Raw genomic sequence first — 25,657 nt, 5'->3', positions numbered from 1 at the left:
TCTGTGCTTTGTGACCATGAGAGGGGTGGGATAGAGAGGGTGGGAGGGAGGGAGACGCAAGAGGGAAGAGATATGGGAACATATGTATATGTATAACTGATTCACTTTGTTATAAAGCAGAAACTAACACACCATTGTAAAGCAATTATACTCCAATAAAGATGTTAAAAAAAATTTATTTTATTGGAGTATAGTTGATTTACCATGTTGTGTGAGTTTCTGCTGTACAGCAAAGTGATTCAGTGATACATATATATTCTTTTTCATATTCATTTCCATTATGGTTTTTACAGGATATTGAATATAGTTCCCTGTGCTATACAATAGGACCTTGTTGTTTATCCAGGCTGTTTCCAATTCTCTTAACTTTTCTGGGTGTTTGAATTTAAAAAAATAGAGTGTTGGGGAAAAAAATCACTCCCATGAAAAAAAAGTTAGTAGGCGGTACTTAATCAAGTTTTGGAGACTAGGGGGAACTGATCTCTAGCTGAGAAGGAAACAGTCTGTGAAACCTGAAGAGTGAGATAGTGTGAGATGTGGCCATATCAGGGCTCAGTGGGTACCCTGCACTGTATGGCAGCCTTACCTTTCTAGGAAAAGATGGTGAGCAAGTAGTGCAGTAGTTGGCACTTTGAAACTTCCAGAAACTTTGGGAGCAATCTGAAGTTTACGCAGGGACTCAATTTCTCCCTCAAAATGAGATTTAAAAGGGGCTAACACTAGTGGGGTTGCTCATCTTTAGAAAAATGTAATATTTAGTTAATAAACACATTAAAAATGACGCACCAACCCTACATTTTCCTTCATTCAGAAAACATCTGTGGAGCTTATGCTATGTGATGGGCCCTATGCCAGGTGCCAGGAATATACAGAGGTGTAAGTAGGCTAATTCCTGGAGATGCTCACCATCTAGTGGGAGAGACAGACAGATGACATATGCCATAGTAAGGGGGCTATACAAAGTGCTTTAGGTACACAAGCATCAGAGGGATTAATTTTGCCTGGGGGAATCAAGAAGGACTTCACAGAAGAGAGAGCTTTTCAACTGGGTGTTGAGGAATGAGTAGGAGTTCATCAGACAGTGGGAGAGCAGACAAAGGGAACAGCATGTACAAAGAGAGTGGTGTTTCCAAGAAATGCAAGTATTTCTAGATGGCCAAAGCAGGAGTGCAGGTAGAACGTGACAGGAGATGAGGTAGGAGGGGCTGGCAGGGCCAGGTCTGAAGGATCTAGTATGCCACAAGGAATCTGGGCTTTTCCCTGTAGCTCACAGGAGTCAGTGAAGGCTTTTAAGGAGGGCAGTGGAAAGAGGTTGGTGAAATGATCAACTTGCACTTAGAAAGATCATCACACCCTGGCAGCAGGGCACAGGGCAGACTAGGGCAGCAGAGACCCAAGACTGGGACTAGGTAAGAGCCTCTCATAAGTGTCTGCAGGAAAGATGATGATGAGAGTGTGACCTATGGCAGAGAAGATGGGGATGGAGAAGGGGGCAGACTTGAGAGTTAAAAGAGGTGAAATTGACAACACTTGTGGCTGAAGTGGGCGTGGAGTGAGAGGAGGAGTTGAAGTTGAAGTGATTCTAGGTTTCTTCTGGCTTGGGCCACTGGGTGAAAGAAAGGCAGTCTCGTTCATTAGGGAACACAGGAGGGGGGCAGGTGTGCGACTAACGAGGCCATCAGGTTTACTCTTGACTTCAGTGAGCCAAGGGAGCATCAAGTGAGGGTGTCCAATAGCAGGCATCTGTACTGCCATTGGGAAGTGGTAGTAGTCAGTGGTTAAGAGAGAGGGGTTATATTGCTAGATTCTTCCACTTTCTATCTGTGACCTTGGGCAAGTCACTTAGCTTCCCCAAGCAGCTATTTCATCTGTAAAATGAGGCTTAAATGAGGAACTGTATGCAAACCATTTAGCACAGTGCCTGGCACATAGTAAACTGCAATTAGTCATTGTTATTATAGAGATGAGATTGGGAGTCATTAGAGTATAATGATGCTTGTTCAAGCCACTAGCTTAGATGAGGCCACCCAGGGAGGGTATGGAGGGTGAGAAGAAAGCTAAGGCAGGAGCTGGGGGATAGTGACACACAGGGGGCTGGCATCGTCAGATGAGCCAGATAAGAAAGAGCTGCAGAGAGGTGGGAAAGACATCTAGGAGACAGTGGGGTCCTAGAAGCCAAGTTTCCAGAATTGAGTGATCGATCTCATCAAATGCTGCAACAAAGGTCGGATAAAAGGCAAAAGTCTACTGGACTGGCAATTGGGGGTCCTGGTGACCTGTGCACGTGTAGCCCTGGCAAAGGTTCCAAAGACCACAGAAGCTACAGTTGCTACCCTGGTTGTGCTCATACGTGTACCGATGCACGCAGAGACTCTTTCCTGCAGTCAGATGGGGAGTGTGTGGGACTGTCTTCCTATCAATTTGTGCTGAGCCACATGCACTCTGTCCTACTCCCTCCCCGGGATATAACAGACTAGAGTTAGGAGTGGGGTGTATGGCTATGGAATAGAATGAAGCTAATTGACTCTGTGTGGATTGAATCCATATGACCTTGAACTCGGTTAAATGGATTTAACTGGTTACAAACAAAGGTATACAATACATTCATATATATATATCCCTTGAACTCAGTAAAATGGATTTAACTGGTTACCAACAAAGGTATACAAGTCATTTGCATGTATCAAAGAACACAGTCTTTTCTTGGACAAGGTGAAAAGTTCCATCTTACCTAAAATAGTAAGGGAAACCCCTCGATAAAGGGCCAGGAACCCTTCCTGTTGATAAATAGTAGAAAAGGCATGGAGGATCCCCCTGTAAGATGGTTCCAGCATGTTCTGCACAATTAACCGGGTTTTGATGAGGTCTGTAGGATATGTCACGATGGTGGAAACCATGCCCGCAAGACTCCCAGCCATGACGGACCTCCACTGGGAGATGTGGCCCAGGTCATCCGTAAACAGCACAACAAACCTGGGAGAAAATAGGGAGAAAAGCCCAAGGGAATCAGCCATGGATTGTGCTAGAGTGCTCGATGCTACTTATTGCAACATTTCCCTGCATTTGGAAATGCTTTACAAAATGAAAATTACTAATGTATTAGGATTAATGAATAACACATTCAATTCTACACATTCAATTATGTTCATATTAATGAATATAATTCTAATTATATAAAATTAGCTGTTATAATTTATATAACAGCTATAAGGAAGAGACACCTAACCCTCTTATTTCCACCTACCCTAAGTCCTCACTTCATTTCAAGCATTTCCCCCTTTTATCTGCATAACTGTCAACCCTGGCTTGCCTGTGGGGTGTAAATGAACAGAAATACTTGGTAAATACGGAACTGGAATGTGCTCCTTTGATTCTGTTGCAACGTAAATGAAATTGCTTGAAACGATGACTTTGAGCATCCCCAGTAATTGAGTTTTAAAAAATATACTGGATGTGCCACCCCACCAACTGTCAGGGAAATAACAAATAAAAACAATAACACAGTACCACTTCTCAACCAGCATACTGGCAAAGATTAAAAAGTCTGATAACATCAAGTGATGGTGAGAAACTGTGGAAACAGGAACGCTCACCCACTGCTGTGAGAAGTGTAAATTGGTAGGTCACTTTGCAGTATCTAGTAAAATTGGAAAAATGCCTACTTTCACCCCAGCAATTCCATTTCTAGGTGCATATCCTAGAGAAACTCTTGCACGGGTACATATGAAGACACATACAGCGTTGTTTGTAAGTGAAATCCAACCATCTAAATGTCCATCTGTAGGGGAATGGATAAATTGTAGAACAGTGATACAATGATACTTTAGTTAAAATGAATGTGCTTAGAACTATGTATTTACATGGATAAATCGTAAAAGCATAAAGTTGAGTGAAAATAGCAAGTTGTAGAGTGACCTATAGTGTATGATAACCATTTGCAGCCATCTCTGTATATCCACAGGTTTCAGGACCCCCTACGGATACCAAAATCTGCAGATGCTCAAGTAGTTGCTCATATAAAATGGTATACTATTTGTCCTCTCATATACTTTAAATCATCTCTAGATTACTTATAATCCCTAGTACAATGTAAATGCTATGTAAATAGTTGCTGGAGTGTGGCAAATTCAAGTTTTGCTGTCTGGAACTTTCTGGAATTCTTCCCCCAAATATTTCCAATCTGTGGTTGGTTGAATCCATGGATGCAGAACCCGAAGATACAGAGGGCTGACTACACTTAAATTAAGAAACACATCCACAAAACCATATATTATACTAATCATGGATAGATATAGATACATATAAAAAAGTATAAAATAGACCCCCAGGAAGGTGGAGAGTAGATGGGACCGGGAATCAGAATGAAGGGGACTTCAGCTTTATCTGTAATATTTTATTTCTTGTGTAAAAAAAAGATAGTTGAAGTATCTTTTAAACTAATTATCTTTCATGCTGTCAATTCTGCATGGTGGGTATATGAATGTTTGCAAGACTATTCTCTGTGCTTCTCTGCAGTTTCACAATTTAGTAAAAAAAATGGCTTTGGGTGGACTTTTCTAAATGCAGAATAGAAAGCCACTCCGTTACAATCCCTCTTTCTGGAAGCAGTGCATCCCCAGTCATGAGGGCCTACCTCGGCAGAAATTGTTCTAAGGGGACTTTTACATGGTGCACGTTCCCTGGCCAGGAAGCAAAGGAATTTTACTCATTCTTGCTGATGAGGACAAAATTAATAAAAGGGCTTGGAAATCAGGAAAAATAATATTTTCTGTCGGAGGGTGGGGAGGGGGAGAGGGAGAGGGATAGCAAGGATCTGAATAAAAAGAAAGTGGACAGAGATAGGGTAAAATAAAAGTATTGTATCTTTTTAAAAATGAGAGCATCCCCAGTTCTTTGGCTTTCCAAGCTCCAGTGAAGTTGTGTATTTCCTGCTGTTTCAGTTTGGCAGCAGGCCAGGGCCCCCTCTCTGATAAATAAGACGAGCCAGAGTTCAGGTGAAACCACTGAAGGGCTTCTAGGACGGCTCCTTTGCTCCCAAGTAAACACTGGTCGATTAAAAACATCTCCTTCAAGCTGTAGGAAAGTCTGGACTTCATTCTGTCACCCTACCTTAACTGCACCAACTGAAACAGTCATTTGAGTGAACCAGCAACCTTTTAAAGATGCAGGTAACTAAGCTGGCATTCACCGGTGGGCCGTCTGCCTCGGTTTCACTGCCTGCACACACCCTTGGTCCTCCCTCCTCCCTCCCCTGGCCAATCAAGTGGCAGGGGAACCTTAGCCAGGGGAGGGGAGACAGGAAGTGGAAATGCTTGGCTGGAGGGGTGGTCTGCAGCAAGCGGGAACAATCTAGAAGCAGGAGTTCGAATGCCAAAAGAAACACCATTCATTCTCATTGCCTCCTCCTTATTCCCCATCGCGCTCGACACTCCCAGGGCATTAATGCATTCATTCCCCAGTCACCCAACATCCACACTGTGCCAGACACTGCGCTAGCATTCAGCACAGATCTTAAGAGAGTTCAACAGCCCTGCCAAAGAGATGACTGATAGGGGCAACAAGAGAGGCATTAGGCCCTTGGTTCTCTGAATGACTTGATGAACTAGGAAGAGGAGTTCTGTTTTCTATGAGTTTGTTTTATAATGTAGGGTCTTGCTATCAAATATACAAAATTAAAAAGAAGAACCAAAGAAAGTCCTTTTTCTCAGACTTTTACTATACAGAGACTACAAATCGTTCCTCTTACAATCAGAGTCAAGGCAGGGCACCCCGATAGGCCATCAATTACATCATCCTGGTCCCCACTTCTTAAGTGCTTGTCTGATTGGGTGCAGCAGCAGTGTTCCCCTTCCTGCTCTTCCTCCCACTCGTACACACTGCGCAGAAGCTTTTTCCAGCGAAACTGGCTAAGCTGATGAACAGCAGTAACCCCTTCCTTTCAGGCACATGGATATTACACACACCCTGGATGTATGTAGGTAGAACTGCCAACACTTCAACCTAACCCAAGTTAGCAGCCAAACACAAGCTCATGAATCGATTACACAATAAGGAAATGGTGTTGGTTATGAGCAATTTCAGAGTTTCAGGGACCCAAACCAATGTTTATACAGCTAGACAAACAGCTGTGGCATAAAGTTGGGTGAGGGTCTACTATTTGATATATTTGAAAGCCATCCATTGTGTTAGGTTTTATTTGTTTAGCACGAGGACCTACCTCCTAATAGACTCTACTGAGTGGATTCTTTTAACTGTAAATCCAAGTAAGGAGACACTTCAGCATCACAATGTTGGGCAGAGCCCTGCACTAAGGAGCTAGAAGACCTGGTTTCAAGCTCCAGCTCTGCCATGAATTGTGTTTGTGGACAAGTCACTGAACCACTCCATTTTCTGAACATTCTGGAGGTTTATGCTTAGTTCAAACCCATAATCATAGGCTGTACCATTACTCCCAACCAACTGTTTTGCAAATTCATGGTCAGGAGGGTAGAGATTAATCAGTATAATGATGGACCCAAGGGGTATTGTCTTTATGTAGGAAGGCTGGCACCATGATTAATCAACCACTTTGCTGTCTCTCATGGAAATATTTCTTTTTAATTTCCAGAAAGAAACTAATCTTGCAGGAAAAAAATATTAGCGAACCTAGCCTGGGTAACTATCTGTTCTTCCTCTCCCACACATCTCCTCTTCTCCACTCCCACTGTCATCAGCCTATTTCAGGTGCCCTCAGCCGCCACATGGACTAGTGCGACAGGTGGCCCTGCCACGCCCCACCCTTCCTGCTCTTTAGCCGTCCTCCACTGCTACCAGGTGACAACAATTCCTGTTGAATTGCTTTAATCACAGCGCTCCCCCATCAAAAATCCCCCACAGCTACCCTTGCATTCCAAGTAAAGTCCAAACTCCTTAATCTGGCCCTCCAAGATCTCATTCCAACCTGCTTTTCTGGCTGTATTTCCCATTACAGCAGAGACACACCTTATGCTCCAGTCACGCTGCATGCCTTCCCACCTCTGTGCCTTTGCTTGTGGCATTATCTGCAGTATCTTTCTCCCCATCTTTGCCAGAAAACTCCTACTCATTCTCCCAACACCAAACTCCAATGGTTTTTCGCCACTGTGACATCTTCACATCTTCTCCTCCTCCTCCGTCATCAGCGGTGTGAATTGCTATGGCACTTTATCCTTAGCAATCACATGCTATGGACACACTAGCCTTATTCTTTTGCTCTGTAAGCTCTGGGGCACAGGGACCATGCCCCTTTCATCTTGCATCGTCCCCAGCATCATGCATACCGTGGTCACTTAATGAAGGCAGAGAGAAAGGCAGCATGAGGTAATAGGGCCTGGGCACTGGAGTCAGAAGGCCAGGTGGTGGAGCTCAGCTCTGTCACTGACGAGTGGCGTGGCCAATCTGAGCCCAACTGTGCATCTGTAAAGTGGGCATAATACTTCGTGCCCTGTGGACCTTACAGGGCAGGAGGCAGGTGTTGTAAAAATCCAACGATTTACACACACACACGCACACACACACACACACACACACACACAAAATGGTAACTAGGTAGAGGTGATGGATATGTTAATTAGCTTGATCATGGTGATCATTTTACAATGTATACATATATCAAAACATCAAGTTGTACACCTTAAACATATATAATTTTTATGTCGATGATATCTCAGTAAAGCTGTTAAAAATCCAATAATATGCAGTCAGCCCTCCGTATCTGTGGGTTCCACAACTAACTGCGGATTGAAAATATTCAGAAAAAGAATTCCAGAAAGTTCCAAAAAGCAAAATTTGAATTTGCTGCACATCAGCAACTATTTACATAGCACTTACATTGTATTTACGGCGATTTACATAGTACTTACATTGTATTAGGTATTACAAGCAAACTAGAGATGATTTAAAGTGTACAGGATGACTGTATAGGTTACATGCAAATACTACTCCATTTCCTGTAAGAGACTTGAGCATCTGGGGATTTTGGCTGGGGGGGGCATGTCCTGGAACCAATGCCCTTCCGGATACGGAGGGATGACTGTATATATTCTAGATGGTTAGCAGCAAAGCCTCAGTACTTAAACCAGCCTTTGAAGTTCTGCTTCCCTCCCCTTGGTACACATTCCAAAGGAGGAGTTCCATACTTTGTGGAGAGCAGAGTGAAGTGGGGAGAAACTGAGTCATTAAAATTCAGAGGAGAACTGTTTACAGACTGCAAGCCAGATGTTGCTGAGGGAAAGGGGGCTGGGGAAGAAAGAGAGCCTTGACAGAAATGCCCCACGATCTCACTACCCTCCCTTCCTACAGAAAGAGAAAGCAACTCTATTCCCAGGCACAGGTGAAATGAGCACTGGCCTCGAGGACTCAGTGATAAGGAAGATTCCATCGGGCTTGTTTGTCAGCTGTCAGGTGAGACTGCCAGCTCTGGCCTCCCAGAGCCAAAGGCAAAATGCTTTGACTGTTAGCCTCCAAGGCCTACCTACGCGGTCAAGACTGTGGGCTGTGTTTCTCTAATTCTGAGCCAAGGCCAGTCTTCCGAGTTGGCAGTGTGCCCAGCGAATGAGGAACACGGGGAACATCCCTCCAGCTGCAGAACTACCTGAAATTGCATCATTACCGCTTCATTCTTTTAGACTTTGTGTTTCCAGTTAAAATGCAAGTATCTCTGAGCTCTTGAGGAAGCTTTGAGTCATCTGGCATTACCTCTTTAGATGTTTTCCTAAAATGCAGCTGTTTTGGGGGGAGGTTTTAAAAGCCCAAAGAAGGAGTCCAGGGAGCAGCGAGGTTGGAGCTGCTTGCAGTTTGGGGAGGGGAAGCTGCAGCCGCTGTAGGACCCTAAAGTCCAGTTTCTTGGGGGGTGGGGAGCGCCGAACTCCGTGGCCTTTTTGTCGCAGTGGATTGGGCCCTGTGCCCCTACCAAGCACGTTCTTCTGGGGGCTCTGACACACTTCCATACACGCATCTTCAAAAGGGTCTCTCTCCCAAGCCAGCCAAAGCAAAATTTCCAAGTTGGCGGATGGTGGGAAGGATTAGCGGCCATCTCTCCGGAGATCTCTTCACTCCTTCCCCCCAAATCTCCTTTGGCCCCCTTCCACCTCCTCGCCCGACCAACCCGGTCAGCCTCTCTGGGCCAGAGCTGCGTCCCCACAAAACTGCACCCGGCGGGGCAGGAATCCCAAGAAAAGGTGAAAAGGAAAAGGTGGGGACTGCGCTTTGGAGGCCGGAGAGGTTGCCTTCTGGCCCGAGGGGCTCCCACGCGCTCCGGAAGGGGGCTGTGGCGCGCCGCTGGCCGGATCCCGGGCACCCGGGCGGCGTCGGGCCGCGGGACCCCCGGCGGCGGCCTCCCGGGCCCCGGGCCCTGGGCCCCGCCCACGCCGCCCGCGCCCGGCTCTTACTTGCGGTAGGCGGCCAGTTGAACGGCGCTGCAGGGGAAGAGGCGCAGGCAGGCCACAGCGTTCCCCTTCCACAGGGCGCGGGGCCCCTCGGCCCGCCAGACGCGGAGCCCCGCGCCCCACGGCCCCCGGGCGCGGCCGCGCACGACGCCGACCTGGGCCAGCACGGTGGCGAGCTCCAGCGGCGCGGTGAGGCTGAGGCTGAGCGCCCCCGCCAGCCCCGCGCACAGCAGCCGCTGGCTGCCCGTAAGACGGCCGTCCCGCCGCCAAGTCGCCATCGCGCGTCCCCGGCCCCGAGCCCCTGGCGGCCGGCAGATCGCGTGGCTCGGGCCTGGGGCTCCCGGCCTCCGGTGCGGGGGGCGGGCCAGGCTCCGCCCGGCGTAGGGCGGACCCGCGGCCCGGACGGGAAGCCGGTCCGCGCCCCGGCGGAGCCGGCCTAGGGCCGGGGCGGGGTTGAGGATGCCATCTCCGGGCTGAGGCCGCGCCGGTTTAATGTCTGCTCTTCGGCCGGTACGTTTCTGTTTGCAGTTGAGAAAGAGTCACCGCGTTCTCTCAAGGCCTAGCCCGCTCCACTTCTTGCGTCCTGAATATTCAGTGCCCCCCCCCACCGCCTTGTTTACCTCCTTTTTTCCTTTCTACGTTCCACCTTGCCCCCTTCCTCCCCTCGCCTCTGTTCTCATCCCTCCAACCTTTTTTTCTGCCCCAGGAAAAAGCCTTACAGATTTCCCAGTGCAGAAGGAAAAAAAACTTTCTTTAACATACACACGATATCAGACACTTGAATTAGGCTTTTCATACATTTACTCCTTTAATCCTCAAAACAGCCCTTAGTAGGTGTGTCCTCATTTATTGCTCTCAATCGGAGAGGCTGTAGGTGTGGTGGTTAGGGCCTGGACTCCAACATGCGTTAGAATCTTGGCTCTGCAGTTTACCAGCTGTGTGACCTTGGGGAAGTCACTCAACCTCTCTGTGCCACAGTTGCTTCATCTATAGTTTCTTCCTTTAGGGGTTGTTGTAGGTATTAAATGAAAAATGATGCAGGTAACACTACAGATGTGCTAGCCATGATTAGATATTATTTTACAGAAGAGGAGACCAAGACAGAGAGATTGACTTGCTCTAGGCACAGCTGCTAGATGCCATCAGGATTCAAATCTAGGTCGATTTTATGCCAACGTCCACTACCAGCTACACTAACATGTCCACGGCGACTGCAGAGTGTCTCTCAAGTAGAGACATTTTCAGTGGTTCTGCGAGCTAAGGGGACAACAGAGGCAAAGAAGGGTTAGGAGTGACTTGGCCAGAGTCTAAGAAGGATTTTGATAAGTTAAAAAAATTCCAAACTTCTCCCTGTTTTCTCTTCTTAAAAAGCCATATCAGTAATAATAGTGAAAAGGCAGTCTAGCAGTCCATTAGTAGAAGACATCCCAGGTACACAGTTGCTTTTAGGCTTGTATAGTTATTTTCTACATTTACTAACACACATGATGATAAAGGATCCTTTTCTAAACGGCATTGCAGGGTTTAGATCAAGAGGACTTGTTCTACCTATTTATGAAACAAACAGGCAGAGGATATACTTGTGGTTGCCAAGGGGTATGGGGAGTGGGGGAGGGATGGGTTTGGGAGACTGGGATTGGCAGATGCAAACTATCATATATAGAATGGACAAACAATAAGTTCCTACTGTATAGCACAGGGAACTATATTCAGTATCCTGTGATAAACCATAATGGAAAAGAATATGAAAAAGAATGTATATATGTGTATAACTGAATCACTTTGCGGTACAGCAGAAATTAACACAACATTGTAAACCAACTATACTTCAATAAAAGAAAAAGAAATGGAAAAAGAGGACTTGTTCTAGTTACAGAAGCCTTGCTCTGCTCTCAGCCACTGGGGATGCTTATTTTTCTTGTTTTGTGAATTCGCCTGTCTCGCTGTAAGCTAATTTCACGGCTGTGGGAGGTTGGAGAAAGTAGGTTGATGACTCTAAAGACCAGGGGACACTGGACTTTAAGAGGGTTTGAATTGGAATTTGGGGACTACAGTAAGGGAAACTTCAGTTACCAGCTCTGTCCTAAAGCACTCCGTTGGACAACAGGACTAGATCCTAAAGGTCCTTCAGGGAGCTCTGCCCTGGGAATGGAACAGTTGATGCAATAACCCCATTGTATGGAGATTGGCTCAACTGGGTTGTATTGGTTTTGTTTGGTTTTAAGGCAACTTGCGTGAGCTTTCAATTGCATCCACCTTGGGAACCAGGTATACCCTTTTCTTTAGCACTGCTGTTCTTTTTGTCTTCAGCAGGAATAAGATGTTCAAGTGAGCCAGAGGCGAAGAACCAGTTTAATCTTCACAGCTGCGGGCCAGGAGAGATCGTGAGTTGATGGTATATTTTAACCTCGAAAGTAATTTTTCACAACAGGAACCTTGCACAGTAAAATGAGTAACAGCAAAGTATTTATTTGCTGCCTTCTGTCTTTTCTTGATAATGTGCTAATGTAACAAGGTTTGTTCATATTTTACTCAGCCAGAGTCTCATTCATTTGCTAAGCATTGGGAACATTATGTAGATTGATCTTAAACATAAATCAGTCCTTGAGGGTGTCCTATATTTGGATTGCGATTTGTAGACTCAAGCTAATCTCATTGCCTCTTTTTCATACTTGTTGAAAAGTCTGTGAAGAACATAGTAAGTTAAGGATCTCCAACTTTGGAAAAGGCACACGATGTGAAACTGGACTGCTGTGTTAAAAATAAATTTATGATAACTAAAAAAAAGAAAAAACAGGAAAGAGGCAGTAAGTAAAGTAATCTTAGAAGTAGTATTGTAATATGAGGAAAAAGGGTGGCTGGCTGATTCAGGCCAGTAGGCAGCCTCCTGTCCTCATCAGGCCTTGGGAGATGCTCACAGTTTTTGATTCTCCAACTCTCACTTTTTCTCTTCTCACTGAGTTAAATCTTCTGTTAGTACATTACCTTAGTTTAACTTGCTGATGTTTCTAAGATTATAGTTTATCTTGCTATATTTATGCCAATGTTGGTTGATTCCTGCTCTTTTAATTTATATTTTATTCTTTAACCTTATGGAATTTTGTAAATTGCAAAAGTAGAATATACCTGTCATACCAAGAAAAACAGTATAGAAGTGTATTAAAGAAAATTAAGTCCCCCTGTGCATCCTCTGAGGTAACGTCAGAGCAACCGACCTTAAGAGCTTGGTGTGTGTGTGTGTGTGTGTGTGTGTGTGTGTGTGTGCGCGCGCCTACATCTTTCCTGCAGTCAAATGCTCTACCACTGAACTATACCCCCCTGCTGTGTGCATCTTTCCTCATCATTTTTTTAATGCTCAGACAAATATTCATTTGTATGGATTTTCCCCCTCTCTCCCTCCCTTCCTCCCTTCTAAAGAAGAAAGATAATTCCATTGGAAGGACATTAAAAAAAACCTGATAATCAGATTATCTCTAGGGAAGAAAACTGGGAAGGGTAGGAACAGAGGTGGAAGGGAGATTGACTTTTGACTGTGTGCACTTTTGTACTGTTTGCTTTTTCCCCTCTTTTCTTTTTACCATGGGTATGTATTATCCATTAAAAAAAAAAAATCTCTCCGCCATCAACAATTTTCCCTGAAACATTCCCATTAGCTGCAGTGTTTCTGGTGATATTTGCCTTGCCATGAGGGATGTGTTGGTTTTGAAATGTTGAACAACTCTTGGAGAAGTTCTGAATGAAACAAAATACAATCTGCTTTCTATTTACATGGTAATTGCATTCTTGGTAAATTCTGTGTACATAAACACTGTGAGAAAAATGTTTTGTATTTTAGAGTTAAGCAGAGTTAAGTTTTCAACTCTGATAATTAGAAACAGCTTTTCCACCTACATGGATGCCTGGTGGGATCTTTGAAAGCCATGAAGGATGCAGGACAGTCTGGTGCATTGCAGATACGCAACATCCTTGCCCTGCCCATTAAATGCCAGTAGGATACCCCAATCACTCTGGCTCCCCTCTCCCCAGTGTCCAAAATGCCCCCTAGGAGACAGTGCCATTCCTTTTGAGAACCACTGCTCTAGCTGCTCTCTCTGGAAATTTCTTTCCTCAGATATTTGCAGACCTGGTTCCTTGTCATTCCGAGCTCAGCTTAAATGTTATCTCCTGTTAGAGGGCTCGCCTGACCACCCAGTCTACACAGCCCCCATGCACTCTGCCACATCGCCCCATTTCAATTCTCTGTATAGCATTTATCCCTATCTGCTCTTTTTCGTTTCTTGGTTTAGCGTCTGTTTCCAGCTACCAGAATGTAAGATCCATGAGGGAAGGGATGTTGTCTCTTGTTCACAGCTGTGTCCCCTGTGCCTGGAACGCTGGCTGGCACATAGTTAGTGCTCAGTAAACATTAGTTAGATGAATGAAGGATGGAAGGAAGGAAGGAAGGAAGGAAGGAAAGAAGGAAGGAAATCTTCTGCAGTTCTACAAGTTGGAAAAGATTAGCAGAACATAATGTCTTCACGAAATTATTTATTTAGGTCATATATGATAAATAGCAAAAGATTAACTAGATTCACAAGATTGGTAGATTTATCAATTCCCAGGGAATGATATCAGCTTTGTCAGAAATTGGATGTTTGCCATTTTAAATTTCCAGCCACATCTGTAATTCTAGAGTGAACTGTGATATTTGACAGAGACTCTTTGTCCCCAGTCATCATTTTCACCATGTCTTGAGCAGCAGTTTTGGCAAGTGTGTCAACAATGACTTCAGCAGCTCTGACCTTTACAGTTAAATATAACACTATAAAGTGTGGCTTCCATAGCTTTTGCATTTCTCTCCCTTGGCACACTGTATTTAACTTTAAGCAATGCTTGAATTTCCTTCCATTCTGCTTCAAAATTTTTGATGATGTTGAGGCAGGAAGGGTTCATATCAAAATGTGTGAGCCTTTTCCTTCTTTCATTCTCTCACTCATTTATTCATTCCACAAATGTTTATTGAATACTTACTCTGTATCAGGAACTATGTTGGGGATACATATTTCACATAATGGAATTTAATTTGCTTCCATTACCAGGCTATGGGAATCCAAATTTCAATTTTTTTTTTTACCTGGATGATAATGTGGTTATTTTTTTAACATCTTTATTGGAGTATAACTGTTTTACAATGGTGTGTTAGTTTCTGCTTTACAACGAAGTGAATCAGTTATACATATACATAAGTTCCCATATCTCTTCCCTCTTGCGTCTCCCTCCCTCCCACCCTCCCTATCCCGCCCCTCTAGGTGGTCGCAAACCACCGAGCTGATCTCCCTGTGCCATGCGGCTGGTAGTCACCTAATACTTTTAGTTTCTTTGCAGCTGGTATTTTTAAAGCACTAAGAGATGGTCCAGGTGATGAAATGATACACCTTTAATATCTATCTGAAGACCTAGGGCTAAACTCATCACATTTTTTTTTTATTTTGGCCACATGGCATGTGAGGTCTTAGTTCCCTGACCAGGGATCGAACCCGTGCCCCCTGCAGTGGAAGCGTGGAGCCCTAACCACTGGACCTCCAGGGACTTCCCTAAACTCATCGCATTTTAATCACCAGCTCCACCTCTACACTTTTTGCCATTTATGCACAGTAAAATTACCTTGTTTCGGTGTAGAGTTAGTTATATGAGTTTTAACACATGTATACATCTGCGTGACCACCCTCACAATCAGAATACAGAACTGCTCCATCAGCTCCCAGAATTCTCCTGTGTTGCCTGTCTGTAGTCAAGGCCTCCCCCACCCCCAGCTCTGGCAGCCATTGATCTGTTCTCTGTTCTCATAGTTTTGCCCTTTGAGAATGTCATATAAATGAAAACATACAGCATGTAACCTTTTGAGACCGGCTTCTTTCACTCAGCACAATGTCTTTGAGATTCACCCATGTTGTTGTGTTCATCAATAGTTTCTTCCTTTTCATTGCTGAGTCATATTCCATTGTGTGGATGTACCACAATTGGGTCATCCACTTATCCATTGGTAGACATTTGGGCTGATTCCAGTTTTTGGCTATTACGAATAAAGCTGCTATGAACATTTGTGTACAGGTGCTTGCATGAAAATATCTCCTTTTATTACATGAAAGGTAATATTCTACAGATATACCTTTGGTACTTTGCTTTTTTCACTGTATACTATATCCTAGGGGTTACTCCAACTCAGTTCATAGGTATTGTTGTCACTCTTATTTATAACCACATCGTATCCTATTGTATGGATGTACCATAGTTTATTTAGCCACGCTCCGAGGAATGAACATTTAGGTGGTTTCCAATATTTTGCAATTATACACAATGTTACAACACCTTCAAGATACAGGTCCATGTACCTCAATGCACTTTTTTCACTCACACATCTACACATGATTTCCAGAAGCTGACAAACAAGCAGCTGCTTCAGATTGTGAAGTGCTCCGCAAAATGGCAGTGATCGCTGGCAATGGGCAGATTGAGGAAACAAGAGGCCAGGGTGCTGGGTGGTTGACCGTGTGAATGTCGAAATCACTGAGAATGATGAGAGAAGTTGGGACAAAGAGGACAGATAGTCAAAAACTAAAGCCTTTATGAATGAGGGCAGTGACCAGGAAGGTGACAGAAGACTGCCAGCAGGGTGGGGAGAGGGTGAAATAACAGGATGGTGTGAGTCAAGGAGGAGCCAGAGACTTCTCAAGAGTGGGGAGGAACGAAGATCAGGAAGTGGCCTTGGGGAGCAAGGAGAGCTCCAGCTCCACCTCTTGGCCCTCTCTAAGGCATTTAGCTGTGGGGAGATGAGAGAATAAACAGCCTGCACTTTAGAGGGGTCAGCAGACAGCCAAGGTTTCAGTTACAGCAGGATGTGGAGGGAACATCCCGAGGAGAGGCTCAAGGCCACTGGGACTTAGCCCATCACAGACGGGAAGTTCTAACCTTAATCCAACCCGAACACTAACTTAACCTCATCCTCACCCTAACCTGCTGGGAAGGTCCAGCTGTTGTCGTGGGAAGTGTCCCTTCTAGATCAGCTGGTGTTGGCAGCAGCAATGAAAGCAGCAGCAGCTGGCTGCAATGAGGTGTGTAGACCTTTGCCATTGGGGCACTGGGAGTGGTTTTCATTGTGTCTTCTGGAAGCTCTCCAAGATTGGGCCTGAGAGCCTGGTTGGAGGGTCACAGGGCTGAGCTCCTCCTGCAAGTGTGGCATGCACGGTTCTGGTGTTTAGTATCCTCAACCAGAGACTAGCCGTATCTCCCACAATATTGCCATGCTGCTGCTATTTTGCATATAATTTGCATGAGGTTTGTTGCATTTTGAAGATGGCAAAGGGAAAAGCTGACTGACTAATCGGCCAGATTTCACAGGCCAGTAGTACTTTGGTGGGAGTCCCTGCTATCTATTCGTTAGCTTTGCGGATCCAGAAATTCAGCATTGTCAGTGTACCCTGCAATAAGCTGATTCCGGGGGCTGACTCTTGATAACTACTGGTCACTCCTTCTCAGTCTTCTTTGCTGGTTCTTCTTCATCTCCACAACCTCTAAATATTGGAGTGCTTCAGCCGCAGTCCTTGAGCCTCTTCTCTGTTTAAACTGATTTCCATGGTGATCTCATCTAGTCTTGTGGCTTTATATACCATCTATGTCCTGATGACTCTCAAATACGTATCTCCAGCTTGTAATCCTCCCCTGAACTCCAGATTCTCATACCCAGGTTCCTCCTTAATAGCTCCACTTGGACATCTAATGGGCATCTCAAGCCTAATGTGTCTCAAACCAAACCCCTGCTCTTCCCCACCAAATCTGCCCCTCCCCTTGTCTTCCCCATTCAGTAAATGAAACTTTTTTTTTTTTTTTGGTAACTCAGGTCAAAAATCTTGTAGTTGTGCCTGGCACTCATTTTTTCCCTTTAAAATTTATTCTCTCTCCCTTACATTATTGGAATTTCCTCCTAACAGGCCTTTCTACTCCCACCACTGCCCGCTTCTCTGCTTTCTTTTTCTCTATAGAATTTATCACTATCTGACATACTATGTATTTTCCTTAAAAACCCGTCTTCCTTTAGCCCACTAGAATGTAAACTCCATGAGGGCAGGGGTTTTGTCTATTTTGTATACTTCTATATTTCTGGGTCTTAGAACGGTGCCATGCCACATAGGCTAGTAGGCACTCACTAAATATTTGTTTAACATATGAATGAATGAATGAACCGAGTCATGTGATACTGATATATGCATCAGAATGTCTGTTTCTTAATTGACTGTGAGAAGTATGACTGCTAAGCAGACCTGAATACTCACATTAGATATTCAAGGCACCCTCTTCCCTTTAGGGGAGTATTAATGGGCTATCACACTAGAATGAGAAGTTAGGGGAATATTAGGATAGATACTCTTTACAGGTAAATGTGATCAACCCATCTTCATTGTAGGAATATGCCTTCCTATAAGACCATAATATTATGGACGCTGCTTTGGAATCACCCCTGCATTGGGCTCTTTGGCTCTCTTTTTTCTGCTTTTCATGTAGAAGAAACAAGGATAACTTCTAAATTTTTGACTTGAGTAGATGGGTGGATGGTGATGCAATTAACAGAGATACAGAAGGACATCATGAGAATAATTTAGACTAGAAGTGATGTATAAGGATAAAGTATGAAGGGTGTTAAAACTGTAGTAAATCCAACTTGAGGCCTTGTTTCAAGTATTCAAGCTGTTACCCCAAAAGCAAAGTTCTATTATGGAAGAGATTGTACACCAATATCCATGTGCTTGTCTATATTTCCCCTTGGCTTTCCTTTTAGCCAAGTGGGATCATGTGGTTTTGTTCTGGCCAATGGAATGTGGATGGGATTGATAACTGCCACTTCCAGGCCTGGCCCATCCAATAGCCTTCATAATTTTTCATGCTGAAACTCTCTGCTGTTGCCGCAGCTGGAAGCAAAGGACTTGAGATGGCAGAGCACAATGCAAGGAACCTGGATCCCTGAGTTCATCACTTAGAGGAAACCTATCTAGGAGAGTTGTTTGACAGGAACCATCTCATAGGACTTTGTGTGAGTGAGAAATAAATCTTTGTGTTAAGTCAGTGAAATTTCAGGGTTTGTTTGTTACCACAGCAGAGTCTAATCTACCCTGACTAACACATCTATCTACACACTATTATCCACAGGAAAGCTCTCTCTACCTGAGCTACACATGGAGATTCAAGAGAAGCACTTAATGCTTGTCAGTTATGTTAAGGATTTTCTTCCTCAGCTTTATGAAGAGACGGGCAATGACTATAAATGACTACTTTTGCTCAAGAAAGTCACTGATTTTCATAAGGAAAAGTCATCTCTTGAGTATTTGAGTTTCAAGAAAAATCTGTGTCTTTCTGGGAAAAAAACCTTCAATTTGAATGATCATAAGCATGGCTAGGATTGACTTTGAACAACCCAAATTTATGTTTTTATGACAAGCTTCATCATTGTAGTACCATGCAAGAGAAACTGAATGCAATGATTGCAAAAACTGTAGCTGTAGCACATATGCTTTGATGGAGATTGTGAGTTTGGGGTAGTAAATGATTTTCATTGTCTAGATTACCTAGTTGTGAATTTAACTGAAGAACTTGCTGAAAACATTTTGATCATAATGAAGAGACTCTTGAAATGCTTGATTAAGTGTCTTCTGCAGAATTTCTCAAAGTGGATGGCAGTGGTGAGTGGCTAATTGTGCTAATTTGGGTCCTCTAGGAAGCAGATGCTAATATGGAGTTACGAATACAAGATGTTGACTGGGGATAATGCCTGTGAAAGCTAAAAGGGCAGGGAGCAAGACCGGGCAAGGAAAACCCTTAGACCATAATGCAGATCTGACACATGTGAAAGGGTTGGGGGAGGAAGGGGAATTGGGCAGAGATGACTTAGGCTGCAAGGCAGATGTGACAAAGTCTTGATCAACCCAATGGAGAGTTCTGGAGGAAAGACGGCCTGTTAGAAGAGTCTGAAGTTGGACAGAAATGGCCAGGCCCTAGTATTGCCACCATGCTCCGTCATTGACTGTAATCTTCCAAGGGAAAGCATGGTCTTGTCAAGGATGCTGCAGCTGATCTTGGAAGGTGCTGCAGCTGGAGGCTGTCAGCTAACTTCACTCCTTACAGATATATGGCAAATTCTTTCTTGAAGAGTGATCGAAGCCGTGCACCTCCATGCCTGCCCAGTTTTCCCGTTGTGTTGCCTGGATTCTCTTCTCCAAAACTGCACAATTTTCCTGTGAGCCTCTCTTTCCATGGTAAACATAGTAGAGGAGGTTAATGGGAAGAATTACACCTTGCTGCAGTTGGTCTCAGGGCTTCCACTGGTTGTCATCTTCTCCCTTCTCCACTATCCACTCTATATTCATATTGATTTTCTGTCTGCTTGATCTATCAATTACTGACAAAAGGATGTTGAAGTCCCCAATTCTGATAGTGGGTATATCCATTTCTCCTTTCACTTTTGTCAGTTTTTGCCTCACCTATTTTGATGCTCTGTTGTTAGGTGCATATACATTTAGGATTGTTATCTCTTCTTGAGAATTGACCACTTTATCATTATGTAATGCTCCTCTTTATGCTTGATAGTATTCCTTGTTCTGAAAGCTACTTTGATAGAAATGTAGCAACTCCAGCTTTCTTTTGGCTAGTGTTTTCTTGGTATATTTGTGTCTATCCTTTTTATTTTTGACCTACCTGTCTTTAGATTCAAAGTGGGTTTGTTATAGACAACATATAGCGGGTCTTGTTTTTTCATCCACTCCAACAATTTCTGTCTTTTAATTGGTGCATTTAGACCATTCACATTTAAAGTGATTATTGATATAGTTAGATTAATATCTACCATCTTTGTCAGTGTTTTCTATTTGTTGCATTTGTTCTCTGTTTCCTCACCACCCTCTTTTTCTGTCTTCTATGGTATTAATTGAGCTTTTTTTAAAAAAAAATAAATTTATTTATTTATTTATTTATGGCTGTGTTGGGTCTTTGTTTCTGTGCGAGGGCTTTCTCCGGTTGCGGAGGGCGGGGGCCACTCTTCATTGGGGTGCGCGGGCCTCTCACTGTCACGGCCTCTCCCGTTGTGGAGCACAAGCTCCAGACGTGCAGGCTCAGCAGTTGTGGCTCATGGGCTTAGTTGCTCCACAGCATGTGGGATCTTCCCAGACCAGGGCTCGAACCCGTGTCCCCTGCATTGGCAGGCAGATTCTTAACCACTGCACCACCAGGGAAGCCCTAATTGAGCTTTTTATATGATTCCATTTTATTTCCTCTCTTAGTATGCCAATTCTTTTCTTTTCTTTTCTTTTTGTGTTTCTTTATCTTTTATTCCTGTTAGTGTACCAATTATAATTGTTGCCCTAGAGTTTATAATATACATTTTTAAAAACTTACTCTTTTTAAAAAAAATATTTATTTATTTGGCTGCACTGGGTCTTAGGTGTGGCACGCGGGATCTTCGTTGCTGCATGTGGGATCTTTGCTGCGGCATGCGGGATCTTTAGTTGCGGCATGTGGGATCTAGTTCCTTGACCAGGGGTTGAACCTGGGCCCCCTGCATTGGGAGTGCGGAGTCTTAGCCTCTGGACCACCAGGGAATTCCCTATAATATACATTTTTTTTTTCTTTTTTTGCAGTACGCGGGCCTCTCACTGTTGTGGCCTCTCCCGTTGCGGAGCACAGGCTCCGGACGCGCAGGCCCAGCGGCCATGGCTCACGGGCCCAGCCGCTCCGCAGCATGTGGGATCTTCCCGGACTGGGGCACGAACCCGTGTCCCCTGCATCGGCAGGCGGACTCTCAACCACTCTGCCACCAGGGAAGCCCCTATAATATACATTTTTAACTAATCTAAGTCCGCCTTCAAATAATACCATACTGCTTCATGTGTAGTACAAGTTCCTTATAACAGAGTATTTTTGATTCTTACCTCCCATCCCTCTGGCCTCCAGAGTACACTGCTGGCAGCTTATAGTTCAGTGGGACTCTTGCTGTGCCCCTGGTAAGAGTGTGCCCTCTTTGAGGACAAGTACCTCTTACAGTGCAGAGCTCAAAATTATGGGGGACTGAAAGCACAATGTCTCCCTCCTAGTAAGTTATTGGGAATGACTGTGTATGTGGTGACTCCTGCTTCCACGGCTTGGTTCCTGCACCCATGTACTTCTCCTTGGGGAGAGATGGTGCCATATAGAGGTCTCTGATTTAGCATTTACTTTGTATCCTGGAGGATGGTACCACATCCTTGCAGAGTATTGCTTCTGAGCTGGTGCTTCAGCTGCACCTTCAGCAGGCCATTCCATTGCTTTATCAGGTCAGCTACTTCTGAATGGTGTGGAAGGTAACATGCCAGGGGGTCCTATGGTCACAAGCACACTCCCACACTTCCTTTGAAGCAAGTCCCTGGTCAGCTGCTATGCTGTGTCAGATTCCATGGTGTGCACAGTCAGGCACTCCTTAGGTCCCTGGATACTGTGGTGCTGGCTGAGTTTCTGTGGGCAGGAAAGTCAAAACCACCAGAGTGAATTTCTGGTCCTTCCTGGATAGAAGAGGCCTTGTCATCCCTATTGCTAGTTATGAGAGCAGTTCCGCGTTTGCCCCTCCTACTGTCCGCCCTGGCCTGCAGAGGAGAGCCACATGAACTTCTCAGTGGTGCTTCGCACCAGCACATTCCACATGGCCTTGGTGAACAGTGTGTTCCCTGAGCTGTTCTGTACAATATAATCCTCTGGTGGATATTCTGACCTCACATAACACATCCATTGCAGCATGCCCTCCTCCCGGAGCCTTCTAAGCCACTGTCTGTCATGGCAGTTCAGGCATTTCTACCCAAAGTTAATATCAACCAACATGTTTTCTATGCTTCTAGGATCCAACCTTCAAGTTGTGTTTGCACCATATTCCAGGGACCTTGCCAGGGTGTTAAATCCTGTATCCCAGGAGAATACACCTATATTTACAAACTATCTTTTATCCAAATTTGTGTTCTACCTCCCTATTTATTACCTGGAACCCCTTCCTAGAGAGACACTTTAGATCTCTGGGTATTAAATGTCTAGCAGTCCTCTAAATGTCTCCCCTTTCCCCAGCATACACTCACCTAAGTAAATGGCCATAGATCCCTTTAGGGAAGGACTGGAACTATTATTATGGTCTGTAATTACCATGGTGATGCAGTGTCCTTCCTCCTGGGGACCTAGCCACTTCTTCAGTCAGTGGGTTCTGGGTCTGAAAACTGACTCAGGTCCAGGAACTGGGCAGAGCATCATGGCTTTTTTGGGGGGTGTTAACCCTCAGCCTCTTTTCTATTGCTGCTTTTTAAAAATTGTATAATTAAACAACATCCTTATTGGTTGTCCGTCTGTTTGCCCCTAGGGGCACCATACTCTATTAATCCTCTTGACTCCCTGAGGGTCAAGCTCTCTTGGCTGCCCCTCTGACATGGCCAGTCATTACAGTTATTGTGGCCTCCTGGCTTTGGGCAGTTAAACGCAGCCAAAGCTGCGGTCCTTATTACTTTGGCCTCTGTTCATGAACCCAACTCTGTGATTGCCTCTCCTAGCATCTCCCCTGGCCTGCAAAGAAGAGCCACCACAGAACTTCTTGGTGATGCTGGCCCCCCCTCTCACCAGCGCATTCCTCTTGGCTGTGGTCAGTGGTGTGTTTCCTAGAGTCCTCCCATGCTGCATTACTCTCTGGTGGGTTTTCTGGCCTCAGGTAACATAGCCACTCCAGCATGCTTACTTCTTTGAACGTTTGAATTCCTTTCTTTACCATCTACTGTGGCAATTCAGGCATTTTAACCTCACTCGGTGTGGTTTATCACTTTCTCCAGGCTTCTAGGAGCCACCATAACAGTGGGTTTGTACCTACCCCTAGGGTCCTTGCCAAGGTGTTAAGACCTGTGTCCTGGGAGTGCTCCTAAGTCAATAAACCCTCCCTTATCCAGTCTGAAATTCTGGACCCAGAACTTGAAACACCCTTGAAATCCAACCCATGGGATCTCTCTGGCTCCTTCCAGCATATGTTGGCAAGGTCTGGCAGCCCTTTTGGTGTATATAGACCCTTTTCTTTCTTACCGAGTCCAGTACATCCCTGGCTGGGTTATACCCTAGTTCTTGGCCTGATAACCAGGAGAAGAGGTGAAGGCAGGTCTTGTGCCTTATAGGGGAGAGGCCTTTTTACCGTCTTCCCTAAAGAAGTGAGGTGAATGCTAGCCCTTAATAGGGAGGAATGGGTTACCTCTGCACGCTCTGAGGATTCAGAGCGGTCTGGGGAGCCAAAAATCTTTGGAGGCATCTACTTAGATGTTCTCATGCCATTTGCCAGGATCCTGGGTTTTCCCAACTAGAGCCCTGACCTTGGCATAACAGATCTGCTTTGGATAAGTGTTCAGTTATCTTTGAAGCTTGGTGACTCTAATTATTAAGTTCTAAGTTTTGTCTTTAGATTTTTCTGCTCGCTCACTGAAGAAGCTAAGGACCTCCTTGTGAGCTCCCCAAGAGGCACCCTGGCTTTTACACTTAGTTTTCTAATGTTAGTTGCCCTCAGTAGTTCTATTATTCCTCCATAGGGTTTCAGTGCAGTTTAATAAGAGCCAGCCAATTCCACTGTCCTTGCAAACAATGTTATCCACATCTTCTTTTCATTGCATCTGCCAGCACATTTTCTTTCACCAGAACATTCTCCCAACTCACTACCAGTGAAAGTTTTAGCAATTGGGCCTTGGCCCACATACCACTTGGGATGATGTTCTCATTTCATTTAATGTAGTAAATGATCCAGTCCCAAAGCCCCACCTTACGTCTGCTTTCTCAGACCAATCCTAGTACCAGCTGTCGTCAGTTCAGGTCCTCTGGGAAGCAGATACTGAGACAGAGTTAGGAGTGCAAGAGGTTTACTGGGGGTACTACCTGTGAAATACAAAGCAGGAGGAAGCAAGACTGGGCGGGAAGTGCCTCAGACCATGATGCAGACCTGACACTTGTCAACAGAGAGAGGCTAGGCAGGAGAATTAAGAAGGGTGAGTCTCGGGGCTTCCCTGGTGGCGCAGCGGTTGCGCGTCCGCCTGCCGATGCAGGGGAACCGGGTTCGCGCCCCGGTCTGGGAGGATCCCACATGCCGCGGAGCGGCTGGGCCCGTGAGCCATGGCCGCTGAGCCTGCGCGTCCGGAGCCTGTGCTCCGCAACGGGAGAGGCCACAACAGAGGGAGGCCCGCATACCACAAAAAAAAAAAAAAAAAAAAGAAGGGTGAGTCTCAGATGACAATGCAGATCTGACAAAGTCTAATCTTAAAATGTTAGAATGCTCCAGGACTCAGTCCTTGGTCCACGTCTGTTCTCCAGCTTCGCTTACTCCCTTAATAATCTCTTCCAGTCCCATGGCTTTAAATACCACCTATACTGATGACTCAAAATAAAAATCTAGCCCAGACATTCCCCTGAGCTCCAAACTTGTATATTCAACTGACATCTCCACTTGAAGATTTAGTAGATTTCCAGTTCAACATGTCCAAAGTGGAACACTTGATTCTCACCCTGTTCCAATCTGTTCTTTCCAAGGTCTTCCTCACCGCAGTAAATAGCTATCACTGTTCACCCAGTTTGCAAGTTAGCCATCTTTGATGGTCTCCTCTCCCTTATTTCCCATGCATTTCCATTTTATTAATAAGTTCTGCTATCCCTTCTGTTCTTCACACGTGCCAAGGTCTTTCCATATGCAGTTCCCTCTGCTAGCAGTGAGCTTCCTCTGTCTTCACATGGGGGTCCTTCTACTTCAGCTCTCAGCTTGAAGATTCTCTCTCCAGAGAGAACTACCACAAACGCTCTCTTATACTATCTCATAGTGCCCTGTACTTCCTTCATATCACTTTTTTGGTCCCTATATATTTGTTTGTCTCATGTCTTTCTCCCTCATTAGCACATAAGCTCCATGATGAGAGGAGCCTGCCTGTTTTGTTCACTACTGTATCCCCAGTAAGTGCCATATGGTAAGTGTGCAATATTTATCAGATGAAGAGATGGATTAAAAATATTTCCAACAGGGGCTTCCCTGGTGGTGCAGTGGTTGAGAGTCCGCCTGCCCATGCAGGGGACACGGGTTCGTGCCCCGGTCCGGGAAGATCCCACATGCCGTGGAGCGGCTGGGCCTGTGAGCCGTGGCCGCTGAGCCTGCGCGTCCGGAGCCTGTGCTCCGCAACGGGAGAGGCCACAGCGGTGAGAGGCCCGCGTACCGC

At 45.1% G+C, this 25,657-nt stretch overlaps 2 protein-coding genes across 2 annotated transcripts in view; one reads left to right on the top strand and one right to left on the bottom strand.

Moving 5' to 3' along the window:
* SLC25A43 (solute carrier family 25 member 43) overlaps positions 1-9,682 on the bottom strand; it is a 35,585-nt gene extending 25,903 nt beyond the window's left edge. Inside the window, exons 1-2 of the mRNA XM_024128231.3 lie at positions 9,408-9,682; positions 2,732-2,973 (exon numbers count right to left, since the gene is read on the bottom strand). Coding sequence (XP_023983999.1) covers positions 2,732-2,973; positions 9,408-9,682 — 517 coding nt within the window. The remainder of the gene's footprint in view (positions 1-2,731; positions 2,974-9,407) is intronic.
* Positions 9,683-9,844: 162 nt separating this feature from the next.
* Positions 9,845-25,657, top strand: part of LOC102992180 (A-kinase anchor protein 17B) — a 109,928-nt gene continuing 94,115 nt past the window's right edge. Inside the window, exons 1-2 of the mRNA XM_055081884.1 lie at positions 9,845-9,914; positions 11,718-11,788. The gene's annotated coding sequence lies outside the window, so the exon portion shown is untranslated. The remainder of the gene's footprint in view (positions 9,915-11,717; positions 11,789-25,657) is intronic.

The sequence above is a fragment of the Physeter macrocephalus genome, chromosome 21, assembly GCF_002837175.3.
Source record: "Physeter macrocephalus isolate SW-GA chromosome 21, ASM283717v5, whole genome shotgun sequence".
NCBI classification, from domain to species: Eukaryota; Metazoa; Chordata; class Mammalia; order Artiodactyla; family Physeteridae; genus Physeter; species Physeter macrocephalus.
Note: the sequence above shows the minus strand (reverse complement) of the source record. Positions and strands in the feature narration are given on the sequence as shown.